Raw genomic sequence first — 15,302 nt, forward strand, 5'->3', positions numbered from 1 at the left:
ACGCCTTCTGGGTCTTTCGTTTATTCTCTTTTTAGGGGTGGGCCTGGTGTAGGATATTGGCAGGACCATTTAACCTGTGATATGTCGGGTTCGTTGTCTCAACACTTGGGTGAAACAATCCTCTTCACATCCTCCCAAGGTTAGAGTCAGACATGCCATACTTGGCCTTCAGATGTTTCGAGCTGTCTGTTATCAGTTATTTATGTTCACGCTGTTCAAGTTGCTTTAGCTATTGTACCATGGAATGATTCCTTCAATTCTAACACCAGTCTGAAGAGACTTTTTAGTCTCAAGTTATTTCTTCCAATTCAAGATTTCTTACAGGTCATTGAACTTCTTGTGACATTGTATCGCAGTTCTGGGCACCGTGTACGTGGCTGACACTTGCTGTGCCACCTCCGTCCACAACCATCTGAAAACTCTAGGAGGTGGCCCTCAGCCACTCTCATAAGAACATAAGAAGAAATAGGAGCAAGAGTAGGCCATTTAGCCCCTCGAGTCTGCACCGCCATTTAATAAGATCATGGCTGATCTTGGGCTCAGCTCCACTTCCCTGCCCACTCCCCATAACCCTTCACTCCCTTATTATTCAAAAATCTGTCTATCTCTACCTTAAATATATTCAATGACCCAGCTTCCACAGCTCTCTAGGGTAGAGAATTCCAAAGATTCACGACCCTCTGAGAGAAGAAATTCCTCCTCATTTCCATTTTAAATGGGCGACCCCTTATTCTGAAACTATGCCTCCCTAGTAAGATCACCTCTCATTCTTCTAAAATCCAATGAGTATAGGCCCAACCTGCTCAACCTTTCTTCACAAGACAACCCCTTCATCTCAGGAATCAACCTAGTGAACCTTCTTTGAACTGCCTCCAATGCAAGTATATCCTTCCTTAAATAAGGAGACCAAAACTGTACGCAGTACTCCAGGTGTGGTCTCACCACACCCTGTACAGTTGTAGCAAGACTTCCCTACTTTTATACTCCATCCCCCTTGCAATAAAGGCCAACATTCCATTTGTCTTCCTAATTACTTGCTGTACCTGCATGCTAACTTTTTGTGTTTCATGTACAAGGACCCCCAGATCTTTCTGTACCTCAGCATTTTGTAATCTCTCCCCATTTAAATAATTTGATTTTTTATTTTTCCTATCAAAGTGGATAACCTCATATTTTCCCACATTATACTCCATCTTTGTGCCCACTTACTTTGCGTCCTCCTTCACAACTCAGTCTGCAGGACATTCTATCGTCTCTCCACACCCTCGATTAATGCCTCTAGGGCCGCGTTCGAAAATAGGTGGGCATGCTGCCAACCTGCTGTCTCAGCCATGCTCTGACCAGACACCGATGGTGAAACTGCACCTGTGCAGAGTTATCTTACCTCGTCTTTAAGAAGCGGCTGGTGCCGGAATGTTTAATGACCATCGCCTCATCCACATTCACTCTGAGAATTTATCGCAACATTTTCAGCTTCACCGCCCTAAGAGAATTGTCAAACAACTGAATTACCGATCCATTTCCTCGTGGGGTGCTGAAACCGAATTTTACGGTAGACGGTGCTATCTTTCACAAGGCACTACAGTTACCAGCCAGCCGGGCTTACCGCCTCAAAATAGGCGATACCGAATTTCTAGCCCTAAGTTTCTAAATGGGTTAGAGGAGCAAAATGATCTAAAGGAACAGATGCACAAATCATTAAAAGCAGGTTAACAAGGCCATGAAAGTGCAAACAAAGCACTGGGGTTCATTTCTAGAGTAAGAGATTTGCCAAGCAGAGAAGTTATGTTAAACATATATAGAACCTTGGTTAGACCACGCATGAAGTACTGTATGCTGTTCTGGTTTCCTTATTACAAAAGGACATCGAGGCACTGTCGAAGGTGCTACAAAGATTGAAAAGTGTGATACCAGAACTGAGAGGTTATATGTATCCAGAATGACTAAACATGCTGGGGCTGAGTGGTGACGTAATAGAGATCTTGATGGGGTAGATGTAGAGAATATGTTACCACTTGTGGGCAGTCCAATACTAGGGGTCATAAATATAAGATAGTCATTAATAAATCCAATAAGGAATTCAGGAGAAACTTCATTACTCAGAGAGTGGTTAGAATGTGGAGCTTGCTAGCACACGGAGTAGTTAAGGTGAATAGTGTAGTGCCTTTAAAGAGATGCTAGATAAGTAATGAGGGAGAAAGGGTGAGGTGTAGTAAGGTAAGAGGATGCTCGTGTGGAGTATAACTACTAGCATAGGCCTGGTGGGCTGAATGGCCTGTTTCTGAGCTGTAAATTCTATGTAATTCTCTATGTAATTCTATGTAATTTTATACTCCGTTTCTTATCACAACTATGCGACAGCTCTACCGTAACTCCCCTTTGTTTCTCAGCTTTCCTGTGAACTTTATTACACTTATCTGAACAGATGGCTTCTCTCTGCTGTGGTTGTCCTTGTAATTTGCACTAGTAAATATCAATTACCTTTGACTCCGCAAAAAGGCTATTCGACAGGGTGGGGAAATTGGAAACGTAGAGATCATGTGATGAATCCTCCAGGAATATGTCCAACTAGAGTTGGTGACCCTAATTCAGACAGGGGTAATCTTTCCAAAATTGTACTCCATGTGTGGAACCTTATCCTCCTTGGTGCATATGAGAATTTGGGGCATGTTCTCCCTATATATGGGCAAGTGTATTCAAATTAAATGCAAGTTAAAGAAATGGATGCATTTTCTTGTACTGCTAAAATGGCCGCATTGTCTCTGATTGGCTCTCCATTATCACATGACCTTTTGCAGATTGGTCCCCTTGGAGGATAAGCCACACTCTGAAGTTTCTCTGGAATGTGTAACCGGAACCACTCAGCCCAACTTCTGACTGACTTTGCAAATTGTAATTCAATCCATTTTGACTTCAGAAGCCAGAGAGGATAGATCTCCACCAGCCCAGTAAAAGCCTCCCAAGTTCCAGCCGAAGCCCCTTACCCCAGTGCAAGTGCTGCCTCCCCCAGCCAAAGTCCCTTACCCCAGCGCAAGTGCTGCCTCCCCCAGCCGAAGTTCCTTACCCCAGCGCAAGTGCTGCCTCCCCCACGCACACGCAGCAAGCTTTCCGAGAAATCAGATGTGGGTGTAAAGGGGTTTGGAAGAATGTGATCCTGAGTTTCCTCTCTCCCCTCTCCCACTTTCCCTTCCGCTCCCCCTGTGTCTCTCTCTCTCTCTCCACAGTCCGCAAGCTCACTCCCCGCTGCCCGCCGCCCCTCTCCCCGCCGCCCCTCTCCCCGCCCTCCCTCTCCCCAACCTCCCTCTCCCCGCCCTCCCTCTCCCTGCCGACCCTATCCCCGCCCTCCCTCTCCCCGACCTCCCTCTCCCCGCCCTCCCTCTCCCCGACCTCCCTCTCCCCGCCCTCCCTCTCCTTGCCGACCCTTTCCCCGCCCTCCCTCTCCCCGCCCTCCCTCTCCCCGACCTCCCTCTCCCCGCCCTCCCTCTCCCTGCCGACCCTTTCCCCGCCCTCCCTCTCCCCGCCCTCCCTCTCCCCACCGCCCCTCTCCCCGCCCTCCCTCTCCCCGACCTCCCTCTCCCTGACCTCCCTCTCCCTGACCTCCCTCTCCCCGACCTCCCTCTCCTCGCCGCCCCTCTCCCCGCCCTTCCTCTCCACGCCCTCTCTCCCCACCCCCTCTCCCCGCCGCCCCTCTCCCTGCCCCCTCTCCCCGCCCCCTCTCCCCACCCCCTCTCCCTGCCCTTCCTCTCCCCACCCTCCCTCTCCCCACCCCCTCTCCCCGCACCCCCTCTCCCCGCCCTCCCTCTCCCGCCCCCTCTCCCACCCCCTCTCCTCACCCTCCCTCTCCGGCGCCCCTCTCCTCGCCGCCCCTCTCCGGCACCTCTCTCCCTGCTGCCCCTCTCTCCAGCGCCTGTAGACTCTGAGGATCAATGTGGTTAATTGTGGAGCCCCACTTCCGGTTTCGGGCGGGGGGCGGAGTCTAGAGGTCGCAGGCGCAGAAAGACAGAAAAAGGACAGTATAAATAGCTACTCTGTAAAGAAATATACCCTCTTTTCATTTGCGTCACTACTATACTGAATGCGAGGATGTTGCCTGACCCAGGTGATGTATGTTGCAAAGATGAATGGGAATGGGTTCTATTGTGTTCCTAACACAGATGAGACAGCACACAGGTAGGTTAAAGTAACAGTGACCTCAGTCTTTATTAAGACACTCCAGAGTGAGGAACAGGCCGGCTTATATACAGTGCTCCTAAGGGATGCTGGGATCCCTTGGGACTTCAGGGGATGCACTCCCTGGTGGTGGAACATGGGAGTGCATGCTTTACAGATACACAACATCACTCCCCCCCCCAAAGTCAAAGTGAAAACTACAAGGTGAGGCGGTCGGGAGCCTTTCTTTCCCTGGTGGACCGCCTCGGTACAAATGTCAGTTCTGGTGTGTTGGCTGTGCCCTCGCTGGGCTGGTGTGCTCTTGGCCCTGCAGGGCTGCTGGGTGAGCCTAGGCTATTGGGCGTGATGATTTAGATTTCCTGGTCCGGGGTGGTGTCGTTGATCCTTTGGGTATGTGTTGTGGGCTCGAAAAAGGTGATGTCTGCTGTGGGTTGCTCAGGGCAGTTTGTGAACCGCAGCCTCGTTTGGTCCAGGTGCTTTCTGCAAATTTGTTCATTGTCTAGTTTGACTACAAACTCCCTACTCCCATCTTTAGCTATCACCGTGCCCACGATCCACTTGGGACCATGTCCATAGTTTAGCACATACACAGGGTCATTCAGATCAATTTCCCGTGACCATCGTTTACATTTTGTTGCTGCCGCCTGCTCTCCACCTGATCATGCAGGTTGGGGTGAACCAGCGAGAGTCTGGTTTTAAGTGTTCTTTTCATGAGTAGCTCAGCCGGGGGCACCCCTGTGAGCGAGTGGGGTCTCATGCGGTAGCTGAGCAGTACTCGGGACAGGCGGGTTTGGAGTGAGCCTTCTATGACTCGTTTGAGGCTCTGTTTGATTGTTTGTACTGCTCGCTCTGCCTGCCCATTGGAGGTCGGTTTAAACGGGGCCGAGGTGACATGTTTGATCCCATTGCGGGTCATGAATTCTTTAAATTCGGCACTGGTGAAACATGGCCCATTGTCACTGACCAGTATGTCAGGCAGGCCGTGGGTGGCAAACATGGCCCTCAGGCTTTCAATGCTGGCGGTGGTGGTGCTTCCCAACATTATTTCACATTCAATCCATTTTGAAAAAGCATCCACCACCACCAGGAACATTTTACCGAGAAATGGACCCGCATAGCCGACATAGATCCTCGACCATGGTCTGGAGGGCCAGGACCACAAACTTAGAGGTGCCTCTCTGGGCGCGTTGTTCAACTGAGCACACACGCTGCATTGCCGTACACAGGACTCTAAGTCAGAGTCGATACCAGGCCACACATGTGGGATCTGGCTATCACTTTCATCATTACTATACCCGGGTGTAAAGGTTGCAACTTCCCCGCAACGTTAGCTTGTTGTAATACACACCCGATTCCGTACGACGACGCATCACATGCTAGCACAAGTCTTTTACACAGGTTATACAATACAAGCAGCTTATTGGAGCATAAAATGTTTCTGGCTTTCTCAAAAGCAATTACTTGGTTTTTTTCCCCATACCCAGTTCTCACGTTTATGCAATAACACATGAAGGGGCTCTAAGAGGGTGCTTAACCAAGGTAAGAAGTTACCAAAATAGTTGAGGAGTCCCAGGAACGACCGCAGCTCCGTGACGTTCTGTGGCCTGGGCGCGTTCCTGATAGCCTCTGTCTTGGCGTCTGTGGGCCGAATGCCGTACACCGCGATCTTTCTCCCCAAAAACTCCACTTCTGTTGCCATGAAAACGCATTTCGACCTCTTCAGCCGCAGCCCAACGTGATCCAGTCGCAGGAGGACCTCCTCCAGGTTTTGTGGGTGCTCGACGGTGTCCCGACCCATGACCAATATGTCATCCTGAAAAACCACCATGTGTGGTACCGACTTGAGTAGGTTCTCCATGTTTCTCTGGAAGATCGCTGCAGCGGACGAATTCCAAACAGGCATCTGTTTAGATGAACAGTCCCTTGTGCGTGTTGATACAGGTGAGGCCCTTCGAAGACTCCTCCAGCTCCTGCGTCATGTAGGCCGAAGTCAGGTCGAGCTTGGTGAACGTCTTGCCTCCTGCCAGCGTCGCAAATAGGTCGTCTGCCTTAGGTAGCGGGTATTGGTCCTGTAGAGAGAAACGATTAATAGTTACTTTATAATCGCCGCAAATCCTGACCGTGCCATCACTTTTGAATACTGGAACAATCGGGCTGGCCCACTCACTGAATTCCACTGGGGAGATGATGCCCTCGAGTTGCAGCCTGTCCAGCTCAATTTCCACTCTCTCCCTCAACATGTGAGGTACCGCTCATGCCTTGTGGTGAATGGGTCGTGCCTCTGGGACCAAGTGGATCCGCACTTTCGCCCCTGAAGAGTTTCCATTGCCTGGCTCAAAAAGGGAAGGAAATTTGTTCAGAACCTGGGGACATGAGGCCTCATCGACATGTAATAGCGCTCGGATGTCATCCCAGTTCCAGCGGATTTTGCCCAGCCAACTCCTTTCAAGCAGTGTGGGGCCATCGCCCGGGACAATCCAGAGTGGCAGTTCATGCACCATGCCCTCATAGGTGACCTTGACCATGGCGCTGCCCAGGACAGTGATAAGCTCTTTGGTGTACGTTCTCAGTTTCATGGGGATGGGGTTCAGGGCTGGTCTGATTGCCTTGTTGTACCACAGTCTCTCAAACATCTTTTTACTCATGATGGATTGGCTAGCGCCAGTGTCCAGTTCCATGGCTACAGGTAAGCCATTCAATTTTACATTTAGCATTATAGGTGGACATTTCGTCGAAAATGTGTGCACCCCGTGTACTTCAGCATCTGCCTTCTCTCTCTTAGGCTCGAAATTGTTTTGATCCACCATGGACCGATCTTCCTTTCCCATGTGGTGGTTAGTAGGTTTTGCAGAGCTTGCAGCTTGTCTGCAAGCTCGTTGGAGGTGCCCCATTGTTCCACAGCTCTTGCAAACATACCCTTTGAAACGGCATGAATAGGCTGAATGGAAGCCTCCACAACGCCAACAAGGTGTGAATTGCCTTGCATTCATCCTTTGTTGTGGATTCTGAGTCATCTGGGTCACCTGAGGCCTGCTGGCAGTTGCAGACTCGTGATTTCTGCCCTGTACATTTCTGCTCGCAAACACAGTTCCAGTCAATTTATGAACATTGCTCACACTTGTGAGCTGAAAGATTTGTTTGGTGTTATCACTGGTGGACATAAACGCCTGTGCTATCGCAATGGCCTTATTGAGGGTCGGTGTCTCTACAGTCAAAAGTTTCGTAGGATGGTCTCGTGGCCAATGCCCAGTACAAAAATGTCTCTGAGCATCTGCTCCAGGTAGCCATCAAACTCACATTGTCCTGCAAGTCGCATTAGCTCGGCGACGTAGTTCGCCACTTCCTGACCTTCAGATCGCTGGCACATGTCGAACCGATACCTCGCCATCAGCACGCTCTCCCTCAGATTAAGATACTCCCAAACCAATGTACACAGCTCCTCATATGACTTATCTGTGGGTTTCACCGGAGCCAGAAGATTCTTCATGAGGCTGTAGGTCGGTGCCCCGCAGACTGTGAGGAGGACCGCGCTCCTTTTTGCAGCGCTTCCTTCTCCGTCCAGCTCATTGGCTAAAAAGTACTGGTCTAGCCATTTGACATAGGCTTCCCAGTCCTCACCCTCCGAGAACTTCTCCAGGATGCCCACAGTTTGCTGCATCTTTGCGTTGTATTCGTATACTCGTCACCAGTTATTGTGTTCCTAACACAGATGAGACTGCACACAGGGAGGTTAAAGTAACAGTGACCTCAGTCTTTATTGAGACACTCCAGATTGAGGAACAGGCCTTAGGGGCCGACTTATATGCAGTGCTCCCAAGGGATGCTGGGATCTCTTGGGACTTAAGGGGATGCGCTTCCTAGTGGCGGAACATGGGAGTGCATGCTTTACAGATACACAACAGGTTCCATGTTTTTTTCTATTTGCAGGGTCGGTGTAATTGCTCTCAAAGCAATGGATTATACAGGCCCAAAAGGCTGCTGCAAACATGCAGCAAAATCTCACCCACATGATTCCGTGGCAGAGACAGGGGAGCTCACTGCCAAAGTTCAAATGAGCCCAAGGCAGGAAGCTCGTTTGGTGTTAGGACGGCATCTTTGTGGTGGATGTAAGTCCTTCCTGCCCCTACCCAGAGGTGGCCCCAGCAACAACTAGACAGATTCTCGGCCAGCCTGTCAGCATGCACAGTGGTGTATTGGCAACGAGCCAGAATGAGTCATTCCTTGCTAATTCTCTGGAGGGTAACCAGTCAGATGTTTTGGAGAGTGGGGATTTCCAACCATAAGATTTGTTTAGGACTGTGTTTGGCACCATTTCTCTTTTAGCCCTTTGAGAAATGCATAAGCCTAAAGTCAACACACATTTTTCTTTCAAACCTGATACTGGGAACTTCCTTGCACGTACATGTACTTTAAGACCAGTGTATTTTGATGTACAATATGCAGTAGAATAAAATGATTAAAATGAAGGTTTCTCCAAAATGTATAGGGCTTTCATTGTAAATGTAACTATTTGAACTCAGATGAGAGCCAGGTTACAATCATAGAATCATAGCACAGAAGAAGGCCATTCGGCCCATCAAGCCCGTGCCGGCTCTTAGCTTGACGCACTCCGCCGCCCTTTCCCCGTAGCCCATTAGCCAGGTAGCCAGGTTATTTTATTATGTGTTTTTAAAGAAGTAATGGGACGCCGGTGCCATTGCTCCTGTTTTATAATGACAGGAGTGTGACACCCTGTGATATACAGTTGTCGGGAACTTAGTCAAGGATTTGCCTGATCAGCTTTCATAACTTCGTCAGGAGATTAGCGGAAATTCCAGATAGATGCATAAACATGTCCCTCTGAAGTCACGGCTGCTGACCGGAAGAACCCCGGAGGGAATTCCTGGTGAGCGTTTTAAACAATAAGTTGATCTCTTGTAGCATTTTTAATGGACAAAAATAATTGGGGGGGGGGTGAATCTTCTTGGCGTTTTCAATGCAGTAGCTGCATATAAATAGGGTGGGAATTTTGTTTCAGCGAGGAAATTTGGGTAGCAGTAATGTTCACCACGTGTGCCTTTACAATACTACCCTCGAGTTTCCTTGCACTTTTTGAGTCTTTCCACCAACTGTGTCCCTGCTGACCTGATTTGCGTATGTCAGAGTGAGAGCCAGTGGCGTAGCAGCTGTGAGTTTCCTGGGTTTGCATTGCTAAAGTACGTAACTTGGGCTGAAATTTGTGAGGCATAGCAGCTGCCAGGATCAGCAGATACAGGCGTAACTGAGGAGTTCCTGACGCAGATGATTCAGGAGAGTTTGAATATAGACTCATGAAGTTGGGAAACACTTTTTAAATGTGTTTGTTTTGCTATTCTGCCCACGTACACCTGGATTTGCTTCTCACAGGGTCAGACCACCTGTAGGTTTGTGGACCTCTTATAGTCAGGGGTTCTCAGGAACGGGTATTGCATTCCCTATGGGCATATGCTTGTTATGTCATTACAATAGAGGAGGAGGAGGAGCACCAGAGGATGCAGCAAAAGAGACTCGGGCAGCATTTACTGCAAGAAGCACACAGCATGATATCACTAAAGTTTTCTGTGAAAAAATAGTCTATTTTTGACACAACAGGTTTACATCCCTCTCCCCCACTTTCAAATAAAGGGACATTCCCTCAAACTACTATCCATTCTATCACATATCAATACAGCTCTTGGCTCTTACCTGACCATGTCAGGCATATTCACCTGAGTGAAAATGTTATCACCGGGCTCAATTTTCTCCAGTGATTTGCGGCATTTATTTTGGAGCAGGCTGCTCTTTTTGGCCTAAGTTGAAAAACCACAGTTTCCCCAATCAATTTGCACCAGTTAGTTACGATTTTTCTTTAGGTCAGTTTTTTTTTCAGCCAAAGGGGGCGTAACCAACCACTTACACCACTTCTGGCCATTTAGGGAAGTTTGGCCAGCTGAGAGTTACTCCAGTTCTGATTAGGCCAGCGTCTGTAGCCTCTCCAGAAAAATCTTCCGGAGAGTTAAGGAAATCGGCGCAGGTATGGAAATCGGCGTAGCAGATGTCCGGACACACTAAAAGAATTGAAAAATACATAGCAGCAACTTATCTCCAACCCCGCCTGAAAGGCTTGCCGGTCCGGTCCCATTCTCGGTCCCCGGTTCAGAAAGAGAGCAAGAGAGAAAGCGAGACCGATCTTTTAGGTGCAGATCAAAGCTCTACCCCCAAAACTAAAGGTCGGGTTATGCCATGCCCAAAATAAAGAAATCCAATGGGGAAACTTGGAATATTTTTTTGGCATACTTAGGCCCCAAAAGATTGGGTGTGACTCTTCAAATACGCCAAAAAAATGCTTTGGGGAAAATTGAGCCCAGTATAACTGAACTCTTTCCTGTATGACACTAACCTCCATTAATAACAAAATGCTATTTGATTGGATGTTATATTTTATTACAGTGAATTCCAAAGTGCACACAATCAACCTGCTCTTTCTTAACACTGATCTTCCCCTGGGTGCTACATATGTATTTTTAAATAATTCTCATGCTTCTTCCAGGTGCCAGCTGTTTAAGGGGTTTAAGGGTTGAGCATGTAAGAAATTTCAGGTCTACACTCCAAAGATATCACTATGAGAATTGTGTGGGTAGAAGTTCCATCTGCCACATTGATGCTCGATGTCCGGCTGGAGATGGGGCAGGCAAGATGTCGTTATCTATCGGAATTCCTGCTACTCCGACCTCTCTTGATCTAAGTAACATGGACACTGAGTGGTGGAAATGGGCCCCACAAGGGTGTCCAGCACTTTGGGCTGGATCATTCCAGAGGATCATAGGCAGCACCAATTAAATGAAAGGGGCTGTTTTCCACACTCTTTGGAATTTTCAGCCAGTTATGGTGTCTTGACCCCCAGGAGTTGTCAAGCACCACATTCTAGTGAGAAACTGGATATGAGACTTCATGGATGGGTCCAGGCCTGGGACTAAGTGGCAAACTGCAGTCCCAGGAGATTCCACACTCATGGATGGAAGGCAGAGGGAAGTGTGAAACTGGGGAGGGGGGCGAGGGGAGGCACCTGAATCACCCATGCAGGAGTGGAAAAGCAGAGGCCTGAGTTACACATGTACATCACTGAGGGGCACTAATGGGTTACTCCTGCATAAAAGCTCCAAAATATTCAGGGCAAAGTCTGTGCATGTGCACGGAGTCCCAACAAATATTGAGAAGGGAATCCCATATGACAAAACCATGCGTCAGGAAACAGCCAAATTTAGCCCCAGGTTCCCGAGAGAAGTAAGACCAAAGGTCAGAACTGAAAGATCAACAACCTGAAACATTAAGCCGACCCTTCCTCCCTCCACAGATGCTTCCTGACCTGCTGAATGTTTCCAGCATTTTCTGTTTATATTTCAGATTTCCAGCATCTGCAGTATTTTGCTTTTTGTGTTAGATGCTGTAGGGTCCAGATGGATGGAAGAATTAAGAATGGGTTTCTTCATAGAAACATTGAAATTCACAGCGCAGAAGGAGGCCATTTCGGCCCATCATATCCACGCCGGCCGACAAAGAGCCGCACGGACCTTGGTCAGCAACCCTGAAGGTTACACATAAACCTATGAACAGTGAACAATGGCGGAAAGACAAAGAGCACCCAGCCAAACCAGTCCGCCTCACACAACTGCTCACCCCTTATATTAAAACATTCTACATTCCACCCCAACCGGAGCCATGTGATCTCCTGGGAGAGGCAAAAACCAAATAAAAATTCAGGCCGATTTAGGGAGAAAAAATCTGTGAAAATTCCTCTCCGACCCATCCAGGTGATCGAAACTAGTCCAGGAGATCACTCTGGCCGCTTTCGATTCCCTGCAGTACTTACCATTATATCTGCGCCGGCCAACAAGAGGTTATCCAGTCTAATCCCAATTACCAGCTCTAGGCCGTAACCCTGCAGGTTACGGCACTTTAAATGCCCATCTCTTAAAAGTGGTGAGGGTTTCTGCATCCACCATTCTTCCAGGTAGCGAGTTCCAGATCCCTACAACCCTCTGCGTTAAGAAGCCCCCCCCCCCTCAAATCCCCTTTAAATCTTCCACCAGCCACTTTAAAACTATGCCCCCTCGTAATAAACCCCTCCACCAATGGAAATAGACCCTTACTATCCGCTATGTCCAGGCCCCTCAATATTTTGTACACGTTAATGAGGTCTCCTCTCAACCTCCACTGTTCCAATGAGAACAAACCCAGCCTATCCAATCTGTCCTCATAACTAAGATTCTCCATTCCAGGCAGCATCCTAGTAAATCTCCTCTGCACCCTCTCTAGTGCAATCACGTCCTTCCTATAATATGGCGACCAGAACTGCATGCAGTACTCCAGCTGTGGCCTAACCAAAGTACTATACAATTTAAGCATAACCTCCCTGCTCTTATATTCTACGCCTCGGCCAATAAAGGCAAGCATTCCGTATGCCTTCTTATCCACCTTATCCACCTGGCCTGCAACTTTCAGGGATCTGTGGACAAGCACTCCAAGGTCCCTTTGTTCCTCTACACTATTAAGTGGCCTACCACTTAATGTGTATACCCTTTCCTTATTAGCCCTCCCAAAGTTCATTACCTCACTCTTCTCGGAATTAAATTCTATTTGCCACTGCTCTGTCCACCTGACCAGTAGATTGATATCCTCCTGCAGCCCATGACTGCAATAATCTTGTCATCTTGTGAGACATTGCTGTGCACAAAATGGCTATCAAGTTTACCCATGTAACAGCAGTAACACAATGAAATTTATTCTCGATGAAGCGCTTTGGGTTGTTTCTGAAAGATATCACAAAGCACTATATAAATGCAAATTCCTGCTGTCTTATACACAAGTTTAGGATTTCACTGCAGTCAACAGACAAAATGCCTTTCCCTCCCAGTTTTCAGTCGAGTTAACAAATTCGACCATAATCCCCTGAGCCCACCATCTTAGACTTTGTGCCTCCACCCACAGATTGTAATCTGTGACTTCTGACTCTGTAACTCTCATGACCTTTGATCATCTACCATGACCCCGATTGGTAAAACCAGTCAGATCACAAAATATTTTTGTTTGGGGTCTAATGCGATTCAACTGCTCTTGAAACAGTTTGCGTACAGTTTGTCTGAAAAGCACGACAGGAAGTCCCAAATTTGGTTTTAATTAGTCATATATTTTTCCTTTGAAAGGAACCACAGAATGTGAACACATTGGTAACGGGTTATGGTAAGGAAGGTTAATGATATTTCTTGTGAGTGCATGAATCAGGATTCTTCCATTGTTCTGACATAGTGTCAGCTGTGGCCCAGTGAGTAGCACTCTTGCCTCTAAGACAGAAGGATGTGGGTTCAAATCTCACTCCAGTGAATTGAGCACAAAAATCTTGGCTGACAATCCAGTGCAGTGCTGAGGGAGTGTTCCACTGTTGAAGGTGCTGTCTCTTGAATGACACATTAAACTGAGGCCACGTCTGCTCTCTCAGGTGGTTGTAAAAGATCCCATGGCACTATTTTGATGAAGAGCAGGGGAGATCTCCCTGGTGTCCTGGCCAATATTTATCCTTCAATCAAGAAAAACAGATTATCTGTCATTATCACAGTGCTGTTTGTGGGAGCTTGCTGTGCACAAATTGGCTGCCACATTACAACAGTGCCTGCACTCCAAAAGTACTTGATTGGCTGTAAAGGGCTTTGAGATATCTGGTAGTCATGAAAGGCGCTATATAAATGCAAGTTTTTCTTTTATTGTTCTTACATTTGAATGTTATTTATTTTGCAGGTTATCATGAACTTCCTCCTCCAGTGAACCTCTCTTTAACGTCTTACAACTTTAAGACCACATTAACATGGGCCTATGCAGATGAGACATCTGAAAAAACAAACTTTACTGTCCAGTTCAGGGATTACCAGTGTGTATTTAATTTCATTTTTAACTTATTACAATTGTTTCAAACAGTTTGGAATTTGATAAACTGAACAGGAATTCCTTTGCTTTTTCTTTATATATAGAACCGCTCAATGGCAGCTGTTTCCACCCTGCTCAAACATTGCATTGGCTCGCTGTGATGTCACAAAAGCCTTTAACATGAAACTCACTGCATTAAATTCCTATTATGCTAAAGTCAAAGCGGTTACACAATTTCAAGAGTCACAATTTGCTTTCACTGAAAGATTCTGTTTTAAAGAGAATGGTAAGTTGATTTTGTCATTTAATAGGTCATTTCTATGAGGTACAACAAGATGAAACAGCTTTTGAACGATAAACAAACAGTGACAGACAGCAAAAGACCTCCTGGTCTACCCAGCCTGTACCACACAATTGTGATACCTCGTGCATCACAACCCAGAGAGCTGTGGAGCCTGGGTCATTGAATATATTTAAGGCAGAGATAGACCGATTTTTGAGCGATAAGGGAATAAAGGGTTATGGGGAGCTGAGTCCATGATCAGATCAGCCATGAGCCATGAGCACAGCAGGCTCGAGGGGCCAAATGGCCTACTCCTGCTCCTATTTCTTATGTTCTTATATACACTTCCCACCCAACCCAAAACCATTAAATCTCCTGTTAGTTGGTATCGCAACTAACATTTTTATTTATAGGGTAGGTTTTCCAAGTTCACTTGCCATGGCCGGAGATTCAGAAAATCTTCCATTATGTCTCCCTGTCTTTCATTGATTTACCAAATGATAAATTTTCCAATTGTCATGGGCAGTGGAGCCGAGTGGGAATGGGCAATCGGAGGGATGGGAAATTGGGCATGGATTGTCCTTGTAGGTTCTCTTCCCATTCTGCACCTTGCCTGCTATTCTGGGTGATCTAAAGTTATTTAAATATTGTTGTGTATGAAATAACTGTTAGACTGAGTACTGTTTAACTCCAAGAGGTATGACCTTGGCTCTGCTTTATTAAGGCCCAAAGTAACTAATATACAAAATGGCTGGCCTTTTATACTTGGACTGCACACACGTGCGTCTTCAACAGTGACACCATCTAGTGGCTAATGATTCCAAAAGTACATACATGACACAGTCTTTTACAAATTGAGAAGGTCCGGTGTTTTATGCTCCCGGGTTGACCGTCTCAGTCCAACACCGGCCTTGGGTGAGTGTTCAGAGTCTGT

The 15,302-nt window shown here is 47.3% G+C and overlaps 1 protein-coding gene across 1 annotated transcript in view; it reads left to right on the top strand.

Annotated features, from left to right (window-relative positions):
- The window catches only part of LOC139266884 (interferon gamma receptor 1-like), a 122,098-nt gene that overhangs the window by 83,255 nt on the left and 23,541 nt on the right, over positions 1-15,302 (top strand). The window contains exons 2-3 of the mRNA XM_070884500.1: positions 13,960-14,089; positions 14,190-14,371. Coding sequence (XP_070740601.1) covers positions 13,960-14,089; positions 14,190-14,371 — 312 coding nt within the window. The remainder of the gene's footprint in view (positions 1-13,959; positions 14,090-14,189; positions 14,372-15,302) is intronic.

The sequence above is a fragment of the Pristiophorus japonicus genome, chromosome 7, assembly GCF_044704955.1.
Source record: "Pristiophorus japonicus isolate sPriJap1 chromosome 7, sPriJap1.hap1, whole genome shotgun sequence".
Taxonomy (NCBI): domain Eukaryota; kingdom Metazoa; phylum Chordata; class Chondrichthyes; family Pristiophoridae; genus Pristiophorus; species Pristiophorus japonicus.